This window comes from Homarus americanus, unplaced genomic scaffold (assembly GCF_018991925.1).
Source record: "Homarus americanus isolate GMGI-L3 unplaced genomic scaffold, GMGI_Hamer_2.0 scaffold12353, whole genome shotgun sequence".
Taxonomy (NCBI): Eukaryota; Metazoa; Arthropoda; class Malacostraca; order Decapoda; family Nephropidae; genus Homarus; species Homarus americanus.
The window spans coordinates 1-16,956 of record NW_024745531.1 but is presented as its reverse complement, the minus strand read 5'-3'; the positions used below and the strand labels follow the sequence as shown (position 1 = coordinate 16,956).

Sequence of the window (16,956 nt, the reverse complement as noted above, 5' to 3'; positions counted from 1 at the left end):
TGTCTGTCTACTGTTCCCCATTACCTCCACCAATTACATCTTTCCCTACACTCACTTCCATAACATAAGGAAGACTTCCAAAATATCCTGGTCATTAAACATCTCCAAATTATTCAGAAACTAAACATCCAACAACAACAAAGCTTGAGGATGAAGACTTCCATAATTTGCTTTGTCCATCACATGAGTGAATGAAAAGGAGGGCAGGTGAGGGGGTGAAAAAGATGAAGATCATTCCACCTAGAACATAATAACGAAAACCCCAAGAGAAGACAGAAAAGACCAAGAAAGAAAACAAAATATGAGGGGAAACTATTTTACTGCAAATGTGAACCAAACCACCTACTGGTGCTGCTTTGTCAGTGTGGCTCAAGAACAGCAGCTTTAATGAGCAACCCTGTAGTAATTTATTTTATGGTAACTAATACTGTCATGGACATTCATTCAAAATGGCATATGAACGTGAAGCTGGTCAACCTTTTAATTCCTTCCACCACCATAAGAAAGCAATTAAGCTAAAGGGATTGAGAATCATAAGGAACTAAGGAAATGAATTACAAAAATATACAGGAAGTTTGTAAAGCACCATTGACATGTATCACCTTCATAGTATAATCATTAATGACTGTTTTTCATTAACATACTAATTCCACAATACTTATGTCATGGACAACCTCAACCAGATGTATCTAATACTACCATAATCTATGTTTACAAAATATCAGGCAAAAAATTAACTCTATCTACGTCTTTAAGACTAAAAACAAAATGACTAAACTCAACATACAAAATGGCCGAGTAGAGATCTAGTAAAAAGGCAGGCATGAAGTAGTGCCGTCTTAATGAAGCACAGTGATACATAAAACCCTTGGCCCACAATCCAAGCAAGTTAATGCTGTACGATGTTATTCTAATGGAATAAACTTAATCAACACTTGACTTAATTTCATTAAAAAAAAATTAATGTAGGTGAAGTATATGAGAAACTGAATAAAGGTTGCATGGAATGTGAGAAGATGTGCAAGAAAAGTGTGTGTCTCAAGTGCTTGTACATTAAAAAAAAATCTCTGACAAGTACTGCTTATCATTGTAAACAGTGTCAAGTCAATGGGTGTGTGAGCAGGGAAGTGATTATGTGAAACAAAAAGTAATACAGCATTAACCATGGTATCTGAAGACTGCATCAAACAACCTGTATTATGCAGGGCTCGCGCTGCCAATCACCATTTTCGCCAATGGCAATTTTTCTATAAAGTTGAGTAATTTGAGGTGTTTTATTTCTACAAAATAGAATGTAGTGGAAATGATCTTTACACCACAAACTTCAGCTGGTTATTTGTGTATATGCATATTGAGAGGAATTACACAAAGAATTTGCTAAAGTGGCAACCATTTTACATTTTGACCAATACAGTATTCAGTGTGAGCCCTGTTAGCTATATATAGTAAATTACACATAGGATGCACACAGTTAACTATTTAGTTTGTCTGTGCAATATTGTGAACACACAAGAGGGCAGACAAGGTTGCACATTCAGTACCTCCAGTGTTAAAAAAGTATATAATTAACAGGGTGTGGTTATTTGTAAGGGAATGAAGCAAGAAACAAGTGCACATGCCTTATGATGACACACATGGGAGAGACTGCACAGTAAACATTAATAACGGGAAATGAACCAAGGATGATGAGTGGCTTAAGCAGATGAAGTTAGGTATTTGACTAAATGGTAAAATAGTGGTATCTAAATGGTCTAAAATGGGTGCCCTCCCTAACTCTGAGTATGTGTACATGTTCTTAAAAATGATTCAAAAGATAACACAGGTTCCTGCCTTTGAAGACAAGTGCAGATAACATGAGTTGCTGTTTTTTAATGTGATTATAAAGACAATGTTTAGTCAGTGTTTCTGAGAATGAATAAAGACAATGTTTAGTCAGTGTTGCTGAGAATGAATAAAGACAATGTTTAGTCAGTGTTGCTGAGAATGAATAAAGACAATGTTTAGTCAGTGTTTCTGAGAATGAATAAAGACAATGTTTAGTCAGTGTTGCTGAGAATGAATAAAGACAATGTTTAGTCAGTGTTTCTGAGAATGAATAAAGACAATGTTTAGTCAGTGTTGCTGAGAATGAATAAAGACAATGTTTAGTCAGTGTTTCTGAGAATGAATAAAGACAATGTTTAGTCAGTGTTTCTGAGAATGAATAAAGACAATGTTTAGTCAGTGTTTCTGAGAATGAATAAAGACAATGTTTAGTCAGTGTTGCTGAGAATGAATAAAGACAATGTTTAGTCAGTGTTTCTGAGAATGAATAAAGACAATGTTTAGTCAATGTTTCTGAGAATGAATAAAGACAATGTTTAGTCAGTGTTTCTGAGAATGAATAAAGACAATGTTTAGTCAGTGTTGCTGAGAATGAATAAAGACAATGTTTAGTCAGTGTTGCTGAGAATGAATAAAGACAATGTTTAGTCAGTGTCTGCATAAGAACAGAAAAACAATGTGGGTCACTCGTTATAGTGGTGAGTTAATGATGATGGCAGACATATCACTGTTTTTGAAGATATGTAAGTACAGTACAGTAGTTTTAAAAGAGGATTACAAGACAATGGAAATATCTGAGTGGTTTACTATAATGTTCACCAGGAGCTGCATGTAAATGGTGGAAAATATTAGTGAGTGAAAGAGGATGGAGCCAATGTGTCCAGCAACCAAATAATTCCTGGAGATTCCGAGTTAAAAAACGAGTAAGCTAAGAACTATTATTGTAACAAATAAAGCAAAAGACAATTAACAAACCAATTATCATATTAATGCTACTTAATTAAATTACATACCAAACAATTTTGCTGGCCTCTTATATACATTGCACACACACACACATATAAATATATATATAAAATATATATATATATATATATATATATATATATATATATATATATATATATATATATATATATATATATATATATATATATATATATATATATATATATATATATATATATATATATATATATATATATAAGTATATCCATTTCCCTTTCTACTTTTCATGCAATATGTTTTGCCTTCTGTACTCGAAGGTTCTCACTCCTTCTCATCAATAATGTCTATTAAAATGAATCCAAATTAACAAATTCCAGTATCATATGCCTTGTAAGGAAAGACCTGTAAGGGACCATATATTTACTTCGTAAATGCCAATTATTTTGTAACTATTTGAATCTGGCCACTACACCTATGTGGGAAAACTTCATTATATTTATAAAGGTAAACTCTTCTTTCTCAAAATATTAAAGCTTTCTATAGCCCCTGCCCCACTCCCTCTTCCTTATCCAAAGTGGTCAATGACCACTCAAAAGACAGCAGAGCTGCAAGCAGAAATTGCAATTAACGTTAACTACAGTACTTTCAGTTTGCCTCCGGAATACAGATCAGAGCATATCATGTCCCTGAGATGTCCAGAGTTGCATTTAGGTTCCATATCTTTTACTGTCTAGGGTCCTGAAAGCTGAGGATAACAGTGTAACTGTGATAAGATTATATGAAAAGTGGGAAGTTACCTGAGGTGTCAAGTTCCTTAGGATGAGCCAGGTGGAGGGCAGCTGAGAGTTGGTCCAGGCTCCTGAAGCAGCAACGGCTGCAGCAGCAGCCGAATGTAAGGCACTGTTTGGGGGATTCCTATGCTGCTCTCCAGACCATGATGTTGATCTGCCAAGGGTCCCCCAAGACCCTCCTCCACTGATCAAACCGCTATTCTTTTGAACACCCACACTACCAGCAATTAGCCCTGGTGGTGGGCCACGAAGCTTGTTCCCTGGGGCACCCCACAGTTCTGAGGCCAAATTGCTGCCACCTTCATGGACAGTCTCGCTCCACGATGACCCACTCTTGCCATTGGTCCCACTGCTCAGCTTGCTGTCCCTGCCATTGGTATTTTTTTTTTCTATGCTTTAATAACTCCTAATAATTTGTTATATAAAGTAACATGTAATTGACACTACGGAGCACACAAGAAGAGTAAAATAATTTTGAAGAGGGCCAATGAGTACTGTAACTACTCTGTGGGGCCTATAGTATTTGGGAAAGCTGATATTCATTTCATGGCCAAAAATCTACAACACTATACCTTCCCAACCCCTCATTATAAAATGGTCCACTTAAGTGTTAACATCCCCACTAGGTCCAAAAAGGACTTTATTCCATCTAGGCCCATATCAAAATTAGTTGGCATGACAGTACAGGCATAGTATGGTAAATTTCAAGCAGAATTGTACACCGGAAGCTCCCTAATAAATAATTTTGGCAGTGTGACAAAGGGACAGTAAGCAAAGTCACAAAGCACATCAAAATAAAGTCCATAGGAAGTTCAAGCGTTTAACATTTCATGCAAGAATAATCAATGAAGCTCCCAAATAAATGTGCTCTGACATGGTGTGATATGGCAAGCCACAATAACATCAACATCTGATAAGTATGAGTACCAATTGACCAATCTCACTCAACAAACCCACTGGATGCTTATGTATAAATTAAATAATAACTAGACACATACAGAGCATAAAAATACAGCACAGAGGATGTAAAAATAAATAAATAAATAACCAAACAAAAATAAACATTACACAGGAACTAAATTTCATGCATCCTCTCATAATTTTGTCCTAAGTTGGGAGCTATTCTTAGTAACGATTGAGAATGAATTAATAATTGAGAATGCAACAGAGATTGCAGTAAATAAAACCTTTACATTAATAGTAAATACAACTATTAAAGAAAAACTAAGCATTATAATTTGATTACCCTTAATCATACCTCTATTGTGGCTATCATATTGACAATAACAAAACACTGACAAGATCTCTCGGGCACACACATGCTAAGTGAACATAACTGCTAGCATACCCTGACAACGGAGAGTTGGTGGTGTGGTGGCCGGGTCCTGGGTTGAAGCTCCAGGTGTTGGTGGAAAGGGAAAGGGAGGTGAGGTGGCTGGTCATTTCTGAAACAGTGTTGGTGGTCGGGGTCTTGGTGATGGATGACAACAACTCCGAGTCCTTGATGCCCAAGGACAAAGGAGAACGTGTCACTGAACCCGGCGTTATATTTGGGTCATCCTCAATATTCTTCATCTGAAAGTTAGTTGTTAAAATGTATATATATTTGAGTTATTAATATTTACCCATGAAGAAGAATACTGTATCAAGATCAAAGATTAATATATAACAAATGACCAGACCCCCCGAAGAGTTCCTCAATAAAGATAAAAGACAAGTAATGGGCGAGACGGCAGCAGTATTATAATAACAATGCCCGACCTCATAACAATAAACCAAGAAAAAAAGGGCAAGACTGAAAGAAATCTCTTACAACAAGTAAATTCACTAACAGTGTGTCACCCAATTTTCCACAAGTTAAACACTGGACTCATTAGTAGCACCAGTTTTCACTATTTTTTCATTATTGAAGGTTAATATCTGGTAAATTATTCCTTGTATGAACATTCTTTTTATCTTTATCAAGTTGTTTGCACCTTCCTTTATAAAGAATGCATCAACAGGTATTAAACAGAATTAGCCCCCCCTTTGCTTCACTCCCAAACAGACATACAGATCTGTAACCCAGCCAATAACACAATGTTTTTGACCAACTCTAGAAAGATTTAAGGAAAAATAACTTAAACAAGACATCATGAAGGTACAGTAAGTATCAGATACAGAACATCATATATAAGAGTATATCAATCACTATATAAGCTAAACTAATTTCAGGTTAAATGTTTAAAGACACTCTGGAGGATAAAAGTAGCTTCATTAAAACATTCCTGGCTTAAACTTTTATCTACTGTAGTATAATCAAATTAACTGGGTGAAGTATTATGGATGAGTGAACAAGTGTGTGGAGGGAGCAGCAGTTACTGTGTATGGTCTACAAACCTTTATGTAGTTGTTTATCCCAGTGATTTAACCCTTTAAGCTTATGGCCAGAAGATCTAGTCTAACCCTCTTGTTGGCCGACGACAATTCTCGTGGCAACTGTTGCTTTTTTATTTTACTGCCCTTTTTTAACTATTACCCAGCCCGGTAACTCCCGAGGTAAGAGTGGTCTAAGTAACTACAGCACAGTATTGATTATCAGAATTTTTGCCAAAGATTCTCATAAGTTATCTCTTCACACATTTGTACTCTTGCATCAAATATATTTTATACAACAGATAAAAGAATAATGGCTTATTTTAAAAAACAAAAATTACAAACTTGAAATACTCTTACATAAGAATAAAATTTAAACAAGCACGGCAGAATGGATAATAAAAGAAGGCGCTGATCGTCACTCCTTGTTAACCCTTTAGTAAGAATCATATGGCCAGATTCCTTTTTTTCATATCGTAACAAACATTTAGACATGGCCAGAAGTGGCTTGGACCACAACACCATATATGCTTTATATTTCTTTGGTCAATTCCAAAAATCCGTCATCCGGGCAGTCACCCATGATTTTTAACCAATTGCCACAAAAAGGTTAAGGTATTCTCGAATGAAGCATTGCAGTGTGTGGTAAGGGATTATCACAGATTTTTTTATTTTTATTAATAAAATCACTAATTTTACAATTTATATAAACACTAGCTAGATTCTTGTACAAGAAGTATATACCGAACACAATGAAATTTTTGCAGGTTTAACATAACAACGAAGTACTTTATTGATATCGGGTGTCGGGCAACTTGCAGGAACAAGAGAGAAACAGTTTACCGAGACCCGTAGTTTATGGTGAACTCACTAGAATTAATTCTCTTCATATGATGCAGGAAAAGACTTATATTTGAAAAAAAGAATTATTAAATGTAAAAAATTTAGAACATATATAAACGCTTCACAAATTTATTTTACAATTACCCTTTACCAAGAGGAAAATATACTTTATTCATTCAGAAAATAGATAAACTCTTGAACAAGTTATATACACAAAAGTGAAATACTGCAGAACCAACACAACAATGAGTCATTCATAAACAACTGTGGCCTGGTGGGATGTGGTGGATGCGAAGGGTTGTGGGTGTGCCGAGAAGGTCTGGCAACTGTCAGGCAATCTGTGTCGTTGGCCAGTGAGAGGGTTAAGGAACAATTATTCCTAATTCTCTCAGCTACCTTCAAGTTAAATAATCATTCTATTGATATAGTGATTAATAATCTTGAACTATTTTTCATATGTGGAGTGTACGTATACACTGATTTTTTTAGATTCATTTAAGAAGCTGAGGGACAAAATTAATTCTATTATAATATTTTCTGGTAGGTACTATGCTGTATATTCAATACCTGGCCAATGGCCAACACATGCAGTTTGACAACTGTGAATGAGCTCTTGTACTCAACACTCTGTAATGGGGAAGGGTTGAGCATATCCCTACAAAAAAATATATATATATATAAAATGTGTGGATCTACATGAGATATATATATATTTATATATAAAAATCTTGATTTTGGATATCCAGATGGGACTACAGCTGCTCCTTGACTTACGACTGGGTTAGGGACCCAAATCCAGGTCGTAAGTCGAAAATGCTTAAATAGTAAATAGAAAATCGAAAATGGGTGTCTCTCTCTCTTCTCAGCACCACAAAACTCTCACTTTTAAGCTTGTCAGCCATTTTAAAGTGAATTACAACCGAAAATTTAGTCAGTACACAGCGCAATCACTGACATTGGGACTCGAAAATACGTAATTTGACAAAATTTTGGTACGACTGGGGTGGTCGTATGTCCGGGTGGTCGTAGGTCGTAAGTGGAGGAGTAGCTGTATATTTGTACACAGAAACAGTGACTGAGTTACCCCAGTGTTTGGTAGGACAGTGCACAACCTAAACATTTACTTCTAACTCTAATAAACTGTACTACAACAGGTGAGCTGAGCATGTGGTCACATCCCCAATTCCTTCTCATACACTTTGTCCTAAAATTTCTACTTCTCTATAAGAGGGATTATTTCTTTTTATTATTATTATTATGAATTAGAGCCTCTGACATTTAAGAAATCCGTAGCCAGATCATCACCAAGACAAAAAATATCTAAAACATTAATAATCATAAGCACTTGACCTACTGCTTATGCCATGCACTATACTTTATGTATAATTAGTTCATTTCTTACATACCATCCATGGTTTTCCTGGTTCAAAAGGCTTAATGTCAAGGCCATAGGACCCAGAGGCATTAGCCTGTGAGGAAGCAACCCACTGCGTGTCCATGTTTGGCACCCCTTTCTCGACAACGCCACTACTGTTGTCATTGCCTCCGCTGTTACTCTCCGGCCACCCAGTCTCAGATGTGCGATTAAGAGACCAGGTACTGTAATCAATAAACACCTATATCAATGTTCAATACAATGGGCAAGCAGCAGCAAAAAATAATGCATAGTACACCAGTAATTAACTTAACAACAGTAAAACTGGGGACGTTCTGGCATTAACAAAAATATTGAAGGTGAATATAAATAAAGGTAAAGTGATGAAAATTAGTAGAGAAAAGAAAAGGAGAGAAATAAATGTTAACTTGAATGTAGATAAAATGGGAGGCTGTGGATGTCAACAAATGGAAAAACAACAGAGAAGTGAGAGGAAAGGAAGTTATTAGAGGACTGAGAACCATCATTAAAGGTGTAGAACAACTTGCCTCCACCCATCCCAGTAAAGACTACGCTCCCTTCCTTTAAATCATCTCGTAAAAAATATCTATTGTCAAGTATTAATATTTCTTGTTATACCTACTATATTTACAGTACCTGCTTTTATTGTACCATCAAAATCGTTTTATCGGAAATTATCATGTAACTAGATAAGTAATTACCATTGCAATAAACATATTTGCCAACTAGACATAATCCTGACAGCTCTGTCCTCTTGTTCAACCTTATTACTGTACAAACCATGTTGTACTGCTCCCCCATTATACTTATGTTTTCCAGTTCCACTGTAATTTATGTATATGCTTATAATAAAAATAAAAATAAATAAACAAACAAAAAATATAAATAATTAAAAAAAATATTGAAGTGATAACTGTGGTAACATGTTCTTATTACCACCATGCTATTGTATTATTCCAGATGATACTAAATGTTACATAATACTTCCTTGAGATAAATGTATAGTATATACCAGGTGCCTAAAAGAGAGCTCAGGTTCTCAACTGGCTCAGCCATGTTAATATTGTTATTATTATCCACTCTGTATCTGTGTTCTGGCTAAATAAGCTGTTTCAATTCAATTCAATATGAGAATGAAACATGGACTCCCAGATGCAGGAAGAAACAATAAATTAAAGTGACAGACATGACAAGAATGATGTGGGGTGGCTGAATTGCACAGAATAAGATACGGATAAATACAAAACGTGGTAACAATGAGTTGGGCAGAAAGACTATCGGCATCTGCTTAGGTGCTTTGGGCATAAACAATGTGAAGTGAAGCCCAGTACTCTGTAATGTACATTGAGGAAGTGTGAAAGTACTGTATGTACAGCATGCTCGTCAAATTCACGAGGCTTAGGTGCTCAAAATGGCCATGAATAACATTAGCTGATGGGGGGTTTGTTGTTGTTACATTTCTTTTGTGTACAAAGAAATGTATATCCTCTTTATGCACACACGCGCATGCACACACACACAGAGAGTGGTCCCTTGGTTAACGAACTCAATTCGTTCCAGAGGGTCGTTCGTTAACCGAAACCATTGTTTCAATGGGATATTGGGTAATTGGTTCCAGCTCACAGAAAAGTATATACAAAGTAAAGCCAAAAATGCATAAAGTCAGAAACACTCCTAAAATTCCCCTAAATCGACCTTAAATCACTATACAGTGACCCCTCGTTTAACGAACACCTCGGTTAACGTAATTTCAATTAACGAACTGCCTTCCATAAGGATCTTCAATTCGGTTAACGAAAAAAAATTCGGTTAACGAAGTTCTTACGAACCGACCTCAACATGTTTTCGCTTGCACTGACCGGGCACCCAGCTTTAGTATCAGTCCGCCAATACATTAATCGGTTCTAGGGCTTAAATTCCTTACTATTTTAGTAAATATCAAGAAGTTTATACTATTCAATAATTTTAAAAGTTTAATATTCAATTTTTTAGTCATTTTATTAATTACTTAACATAATTGAAGGTAAAGTGACTAGTTTAATGCACGGCATCCAGCCTCTTAACACAGCAAACAGGCATTAGTCTCTCTCTCTTTTCACTGGAGGTAACATCTTGCTTGAGACTCTCTTCAACTAAACGCTTTTTTTCTGTGTTTCCAAGCAAATTATTGGTCATTTTGAAATATATTTTACATATTGACAATATATAATGCAGTGCAGTGTTGATTTAAAGAAAATAATCTTGAATTACACCAAGAGAGCTAAAATTTTATGGGTGAAATGGCGTCATGGGGTGACTTCTCTTCCACCCCAATGCCTTCTCTTCTTCCTTCTCCTCCACCCCCATTCTAAATCCCATCATCATCCAGGAGCCTTCTACATACACACCTGAAAGTAAGTGAACTTTTCTACCATTTTTGTTGAATTTAGGAAATTTTCGGTGAGCTGGAACCAATTACCCAAAAACCCATTGAAACAATGGTTTCGGTTAACGAACGACCTTCTGGAACGGATTGAGTTCGTTAACGGAGGGGTCACTGTATATATCGTACATATCCACTAGAACTCTTAAGTCACTACTGTAATGTGATACAGGTGATTATTTTTATCTCTTGTGCAAAATATATGACGTTTATATTCAAATTATTCGCTGTCTTGCAAGGATTCCAGCAATGTAAATTATATTCTCCTAACTTTAGTCTGAGATATTATATATGATTAAAACTTAAAGCCTTCTCAAACCCCCCAAACCTTTCTTGGGAAGGGAGGGAGGGGTGACAGTGACATGTTTGACAGTTGGCACCTGTGGTGTGAAGTATTTAATTGTTAATTTATGTCCTTTAGATTAAGTTTTTGTTTTTTGCTTATAAAACTTAATAGAAGTGACCCGGGTGAATTTAATTTACATTGCTGGAATTCTTATAAGACTGATTAATTTGAATGTAAACATGCCATGGTTTGCACTAGACAAAAATTTTAGTAATCATTTAGTACAGTATTCTGATTACATGTACAGTTCAGCTTTGCCCTTAGGACAGTGTGTGCATGTAAATGAGTTTCAATAAATGAATAAAGTTACATATATCGAGCCAAAAATAGTTAAAAACTTTATGTAGAGCTTGGATGGCTAAATTTTAGAATGACCAATAATTTTACTTTGGAAAATGCACAAATATTAAAGAGCACAATTTTCTTCATATTTACTCCAATGGAAACGAATGTAAACATAGAAGAGATTACTGAAATGACTGAGTACCTCCTCAGCTTATCAGCTGATGTGATTTTCATAAGGATTTCGTTAATCGAATTTTTTTTCGTTAACCGAATTGAAGATTCTTTTGGAAGGTAATTTGTTAACCAAGGGACCACTGTATGTGTGTAGACACACACACACACACACACACATGCTGTATATACAATACAGTCTCTCCTCGACTTACAATGGGGTTCCGTCTAGACGACCAGGTCGTAAGTCGAAAAGGCGAAAATAATACATAGAAATTCTAAAATGGGAGTCTTTTTTTCTTCCCAGCACCACGAGAACTCTCACTTTTAAGCTTGCCAGCCATTTTAAAAGGGAACTACAAACAAAAATTTTGTCAGTACACAGAGCGATCACCAACGTCGGGACTCGAAAATACGTAATTCAAAAAAATATTTTATACGACCACGGCCATCGTATGTCCGGGTTGTGGTAAGTCGAGCATGTCGTAAGTCGAGGAGTACCTGTACAGTACAGTACACTGTATATACTGGAGTAGCACATTTTGTTTATTGACAATATATTGTATGTGTACAGTAGTGCTTCCAAAAATAATTGCAGCTTTGGCACTGTCTGACTGCAGTTAAGCCTCCACAGCACCAGTGCTCCATGTGAAATGCAGTTTAAACGTGAAAAAAATCCCCCGACAGGCGACCTTTTACCAGGGACAAGATAATTCATCTCAATTCCTGGAAATGCTCTGTACTAATTGTTCCGGCTAACGGGGAGATTACTTACAATATATGTCACATATTTTGTGACATACTGTATAAGACACGACACCATTTCAGCAAGGAATATTCAGGAAAACTTTTCAGTGTACTTAAGCTTAATGTAGGTGATGGCTCATAATCCCGTTGTTAACACGTAGTTTATCACCTTTAGTTTGTAGCTAATATCTTGAGCTCCTCCCTCCTGTGGCCATAGTGTTCTTATAATGAGGTTAAAATACCATAAGCACATTATGTTAGCACAGTCCTTGTCGATATATTTTTACCAAGTTGTTGTTATGAGCAATGCTTGTTGTACTAACATGTCCATACCATGGTAAGCACTGCAAAAACACGAAAAGACAACCGAATACTAGTCTTCATTGCATGCCGATAGATGGCATTACCTGCTAGTAAGACTACAAAGAAATGGTAATGTTTGTCGACGTTATTTGCGGTTACCGAATAAAAATAATGACATTAATAGATAGCAAAGCGTGCAAGAGTAAACAAAAAAGTTACTAGTTAGCTTTGAAGAGTTGTTAGCCGTACAGACGATAAGCATTTTTTTGTAATCCAGCTTTAATGTTTACAATAATTCCCTTTTTAATTAATTAAAAGTACAGTAATACCCCGCTTTATGCGGCTTGTTTTTTATGCGTTTCTACATTTACGCGGTACACCGTCAGAACCGGAATGTTCACTTTACGCGGTGCATCTACTCATATACGCAACGGCGCGGGCAGGGTGCGCACAAGGTCGCTCAGTCATCAAAACATTACCGAGTTCTTCACCCGCCACCCACCACAGCCGGTCCAAGTCAGTGATAGTGAGGATATGGACTTATATGGACTTTGAGGGGTTTGACAAAGAGGCCCTGCAAGCCTCTGTGGTGGATAGTGATACAACTGATACAAGTGATACAGGCGAGAGCCAATAATCTGCCCTCTGCCTCGGAACCAACCCCCCATCCCCGTGTGCCCAGCCATCTTTTCTACTAATGTAAGTGTTAAAAAACCTAATATTATTGATATTTCTCTTAATTATTAATTGTGTGTGCATACCATCATAAAATTAAGAAGTTATTTTTACTACAACGTAGGTATTGTCTGAAAAAGTGGAGTTTAGGGGTCGGCCCAGTCTCTATTTCAATTAATCCCATATGTTCTGTTGTTCACTTTACGCGGGCCTCCGTGGGTTCAATTGACCGCGTAAAGCAAGGTATTACTGTAATAATAATGTAAACATTACATGATGTTTAAGTAAACAATAACAATGTTATTCTGGACTTGGGCCAAGGTAAATTTAATCTACTGGAGACAGCATCTGGGGGATTCATTAGCCAGTGAAAGACCTGCAACTTCACATATAGGACGCGGGGTGATTTTTTTGGGGGGGGCGGTGGCTTATAAGCCATAAAATACAGTGTGTGTGTGTGTGTGTGTGTGTGTGTGTGTGTGTGTGTGTGTGTGTGTGTGTGCTTGTGTTTGTGTATGTGTGTGTGTGTGTATATAAAATTACTTCAGCATACCAAGAAAAAAAAACTGAGTAAGCCAGGAAACATAATTTGTAAAATAAACAGAAATTATGTGTACGAGGCAGGTGTGAAGAACTGAACGAGGCGGGTGTGAAGAACTGTACGAGGCGGGTGTGAAGAACTGTACGAGGCGGGTGTGAAGAAAGGGGCTATCACAGTGGTGTGAGCTGCTCTGAGGCAGGTGTGAAGAACTGTCTGAGGCAGATGTGAAAGAACTGAGCGAGGCAGGGTGTGAAGAACTGTCACGAGGCCAGGTGTGAAGAACTGTCTGAGGCAGGTGTGAAGGAGCTATGCGAGGCAGGTGTGAAGAGACATGCAGGGCAGGTGTGAAAGAACTTTATGCGGGGAGGGCAGGTGTGAGCTGTCTGAGGCAGGTGTGAGAAGAACTGTCTGAGGCAGGTGTGAGAAGAACTATGCGAGGCAGGTGTGAAGAACTGTCTGAGGCAGGTGTGAAGAACTGTGCAGAGGCGGTGTGAAGAACTGTCCAGGAGCAGGTGTGAAGAACTGAGCGAGGCAGGTGTGAAAGAACTGTACAGAGGCAGGTGTGAAGGCTGTCACGGGCAGGTCATGAAGGCACATGCAGGAGGCAGGTGTGAAGGAGGGCCTGTGCAAGGGCAGGTGTGAAGGAGCTGAGGCAGGGCGGGTCTGAAAAAGCTGTGCGAGGCAGGTGTGAAGAGAACTGTGCGAGAGGGCAGGTGTGAAGAACTGTGCAGAGGCAGGTGTGAAGAACTGTGCAGGGGCAGGTGTGAGGGAACTGTGCGGGGCAGGTGTGAAGGGCTGTGCAGGGTGTGGAAGAGACTGTATGGGGCAGGTGTGAGAAGAACTGTGCAGAGAGGACAGGTGTGAAAAGAACTGTCACGAGGCGGCGTGAAGAACTGTCAAAGGGCAGGTGTGAAGAACTGCAGGGCAGGTGTGAGAAAAAGAACTGTCTGAGGCAGATGTGAACTGTACTGGGCAGGTGTGAAGAACGGCACGAGGCAGGTGTGAAGAGCTGTATGAGGCAGGTGTGAAGAGCTGTATGAGGCAGGTGTGAAGAACTGTATGAGGCAGGTGTGAAGAACTGTAGAGGCAGGTGTGAAGAACTGCACGAGGCAGGTGTGAAGAACTGTATGAGGCAGGTGTGAAGAACTGTATGAACACTATTGCACAAAGGTCATACCGGATAAGAAAATGAAAGCAATAATAATTGATAATCAGTCAATTTGACCAAGGACAGCTGACAAAGCCATGAGATGCTTGCTTTCAGTAAAGTCCTTTTGCCAGCAACATCTGATGTTAAGGCCAGCCGGTCACCCATCCCAGAACTGAACAGTTCCAACGTTGTTTAACTTCACTGTTAAGACAAGAAGCGATGATTCCAATGTGGTGACTTGTGAGTGGCTGGAATGCAGTGGAATATACTCTACATTCACAAGCAATTGATTTATTTAATAAAAAATTACACTATTTTTAAAGAAAGCATTACCTATTTGATACTCCCAGCAGGGGTGTTAAGTTTGGAGATGAATGAGACTGTGGCATGGCAGGTTTTCCTGGGGCTCCTGGGGCACGGATGAAATCATTGTCATCATTTTCCAGAGACGGCAGCTTCCACTGCTGCAGACGGCTTCCTTGTTGCTAATAAGTAAATGCAAAAGAAATCACATTTTGTAACTCTTATGCCATAGTCACAACTCTCCATGTCTTTCCAATTTTCTACTTATCCTTCTATAATTGACCAAAAGTTAAAATCAGTTAAACATTTTATTGAAAAACCTATATTGTTTTCATATATACAACTGCTTAATCTGCAACATGATGCCTAAGCTTACCCCAATGTTTATTGCAGTAGGTTCATTGACGGACATGGGATTGAAGCTACCATACAGTGGATCTGGAAGACTGGGCTTGTTGAAGAAGTCATTTTGAGTACCAGGGGGGCCACCAGTCACATGAGAATGAAGTTGCTGGTGGTGATGCTGTTGCTGCTGCTTCACATACAGGGCCTGCTGGGCAGCTATCTGATTCTATTAAGAAATAAACAAAAAAGGTAAATTTCAGAAGGTAACATTATAATTCATATTCACCATAATCAGCAAATAAAAGTTTTTATTGATTATGATTAAAATGTTATGAAAGTCAACTGAAATCAATAGAGATATCCCTTCCTTAACACAGCTCTAAGTAATATAGTTTCATTATACAGTAGACAATTTACAGCGCTCAACTCCTTCAGCTTGCACGAGGCTCTAAGGTGAACCTCCTGTATAGCCCCACACACTCACCTTAAGCTGTTGCCTCTTTATTCTTCTCTAGTAACAGTTATTACTGCATTTATGTTATTATATGTTTATTCTGTATATCGATATTTCTAATATGAAAGAGGTTTAAGACTGAAAAACTTCTGCTTGTAAAATATTTCAACTTGTAAGATATGGAAAAACAGAAACAGGTACAGTACAGTACACCCTTGCCATTCATTACCTATACTACTGATAATAAATAAATAAAAAAGTTGGACACAAAAACAAGTACAGTAGTTCTATATAATATAAACAGTTCCTTCCCTTCTCATAATCATACTTTGGGTGTCACCATTATACAAATAAATAAATAACACACAGGCAGACATGGACTTGCTGGCTGGTCAGCTGTTTGCCCATGTAAACAAACTCATATGAAGTAAAAAAAAAATTCCAAGGAAATTTATTATTTTATGATATAATGTTTTATTAACCTGGCACCAAATGAACCTAAACAATATGGGAATTATGGCATAAATTGCATAATGTTGTTATAAACGGGTTTGGTCCAACTGTATAACCTAACATAGCACTTTTATTGAAATGTGAGGAAAAGTAGACAAGATTGTGGAGACATTGGGCCCTAACAAGCTTGACGTTTGCTGTGTACTAGAAACTAGATGGAAAAGGGTTTCACCAAGGCTGAACACTGGCAACAATCACAGGTAGTTGGAAGAAAAATTAATCTGAGACAGATAGTGAGGGGATCTTGTTTGCTGAAAAGTGGGTGGAGAAAATACTTGAGGTGAAAAGGGTGAATGGATAAATATCTGGTTCTGAGGCTACTGGTGTACTAGTCTGGTGACGAGTATATCTGTATGTACCTCACAGGTTGGGAGTGTGGAAGACAGACACAATTTCTGGGATGAACTGATGCAGGTTGTGTTAAAGTTGGGTGAAAGGGAAATTCTAGTACTGTACTGGGTGACCGAAACAGTCATGTAGGTGTACACACTGAGGGATAGGATGGTGTTCATGGTGAAAAAGGAATATGGAACGAGAAAGATTA

The 16,956-nt window shown here is 37.6% G+C and overlaps 1 protein-coding gene across 1 annotated transcript; it reads right to left on the bottom strand.

Moving 5' to 3' along the window:
- Positions 1 to 3,464: 3,464 nt before the first annotated feature.
- LOC121878712 (protein Gawky-like) lies at positions 3,465 to 15,703 on the bottom strand. Its single transcript, XM_042385061.1, has 5 exons — positions 15,477 to 15,703; positions 15,131 to 15,282; positions 8,168 to 8,360; positions 4,912 to 5,138; positions 3,465 to 3,930 (listed from the first exon to the last, which is right to left on the bottom strand). Exons 1-5 carry the CDS (start codon positions 15,510 to 15,512, stop codon positions 3,480 to 3,482), a joined length of 1,059 nt encoding a protein of 352 aa, XP_042240995.1. The 5' UTR covers positions 15,513 to 15,703; the 3' UTR covers positions 3,465 to 3,479.
- Between the last annotated feature and the right edge of the window lie 1,253 nt (positions 15,704 to 16,956).

What these genes read in the sequence shown, in the direction of transcription:
- LOC121878712 (XM_042385061.1), bottom strand. Translation starts at nt 15,512, where the DNA reads ATGTCCGTCAATGAACCTACTGCAATAAACATTGGG. An exon ending in CTGCTGGGAGTATCAAATAG is followed by an intron (nt 8,361 to 15,130) that starts GTAATGCTTTCT and finishes TATTGATTACAG; the next exon opens with TACCTGGTCTCTTAATCGCA. An exon ending in ACCAACTCTCCGTTGTCAGG is followed by an intron (nt 3,931 to 4,911) that starts GTATGCTAGCAG and finishes TACCAATGGCAG; the next exon opens with GGACAGCAAGCTGAGCAGTG.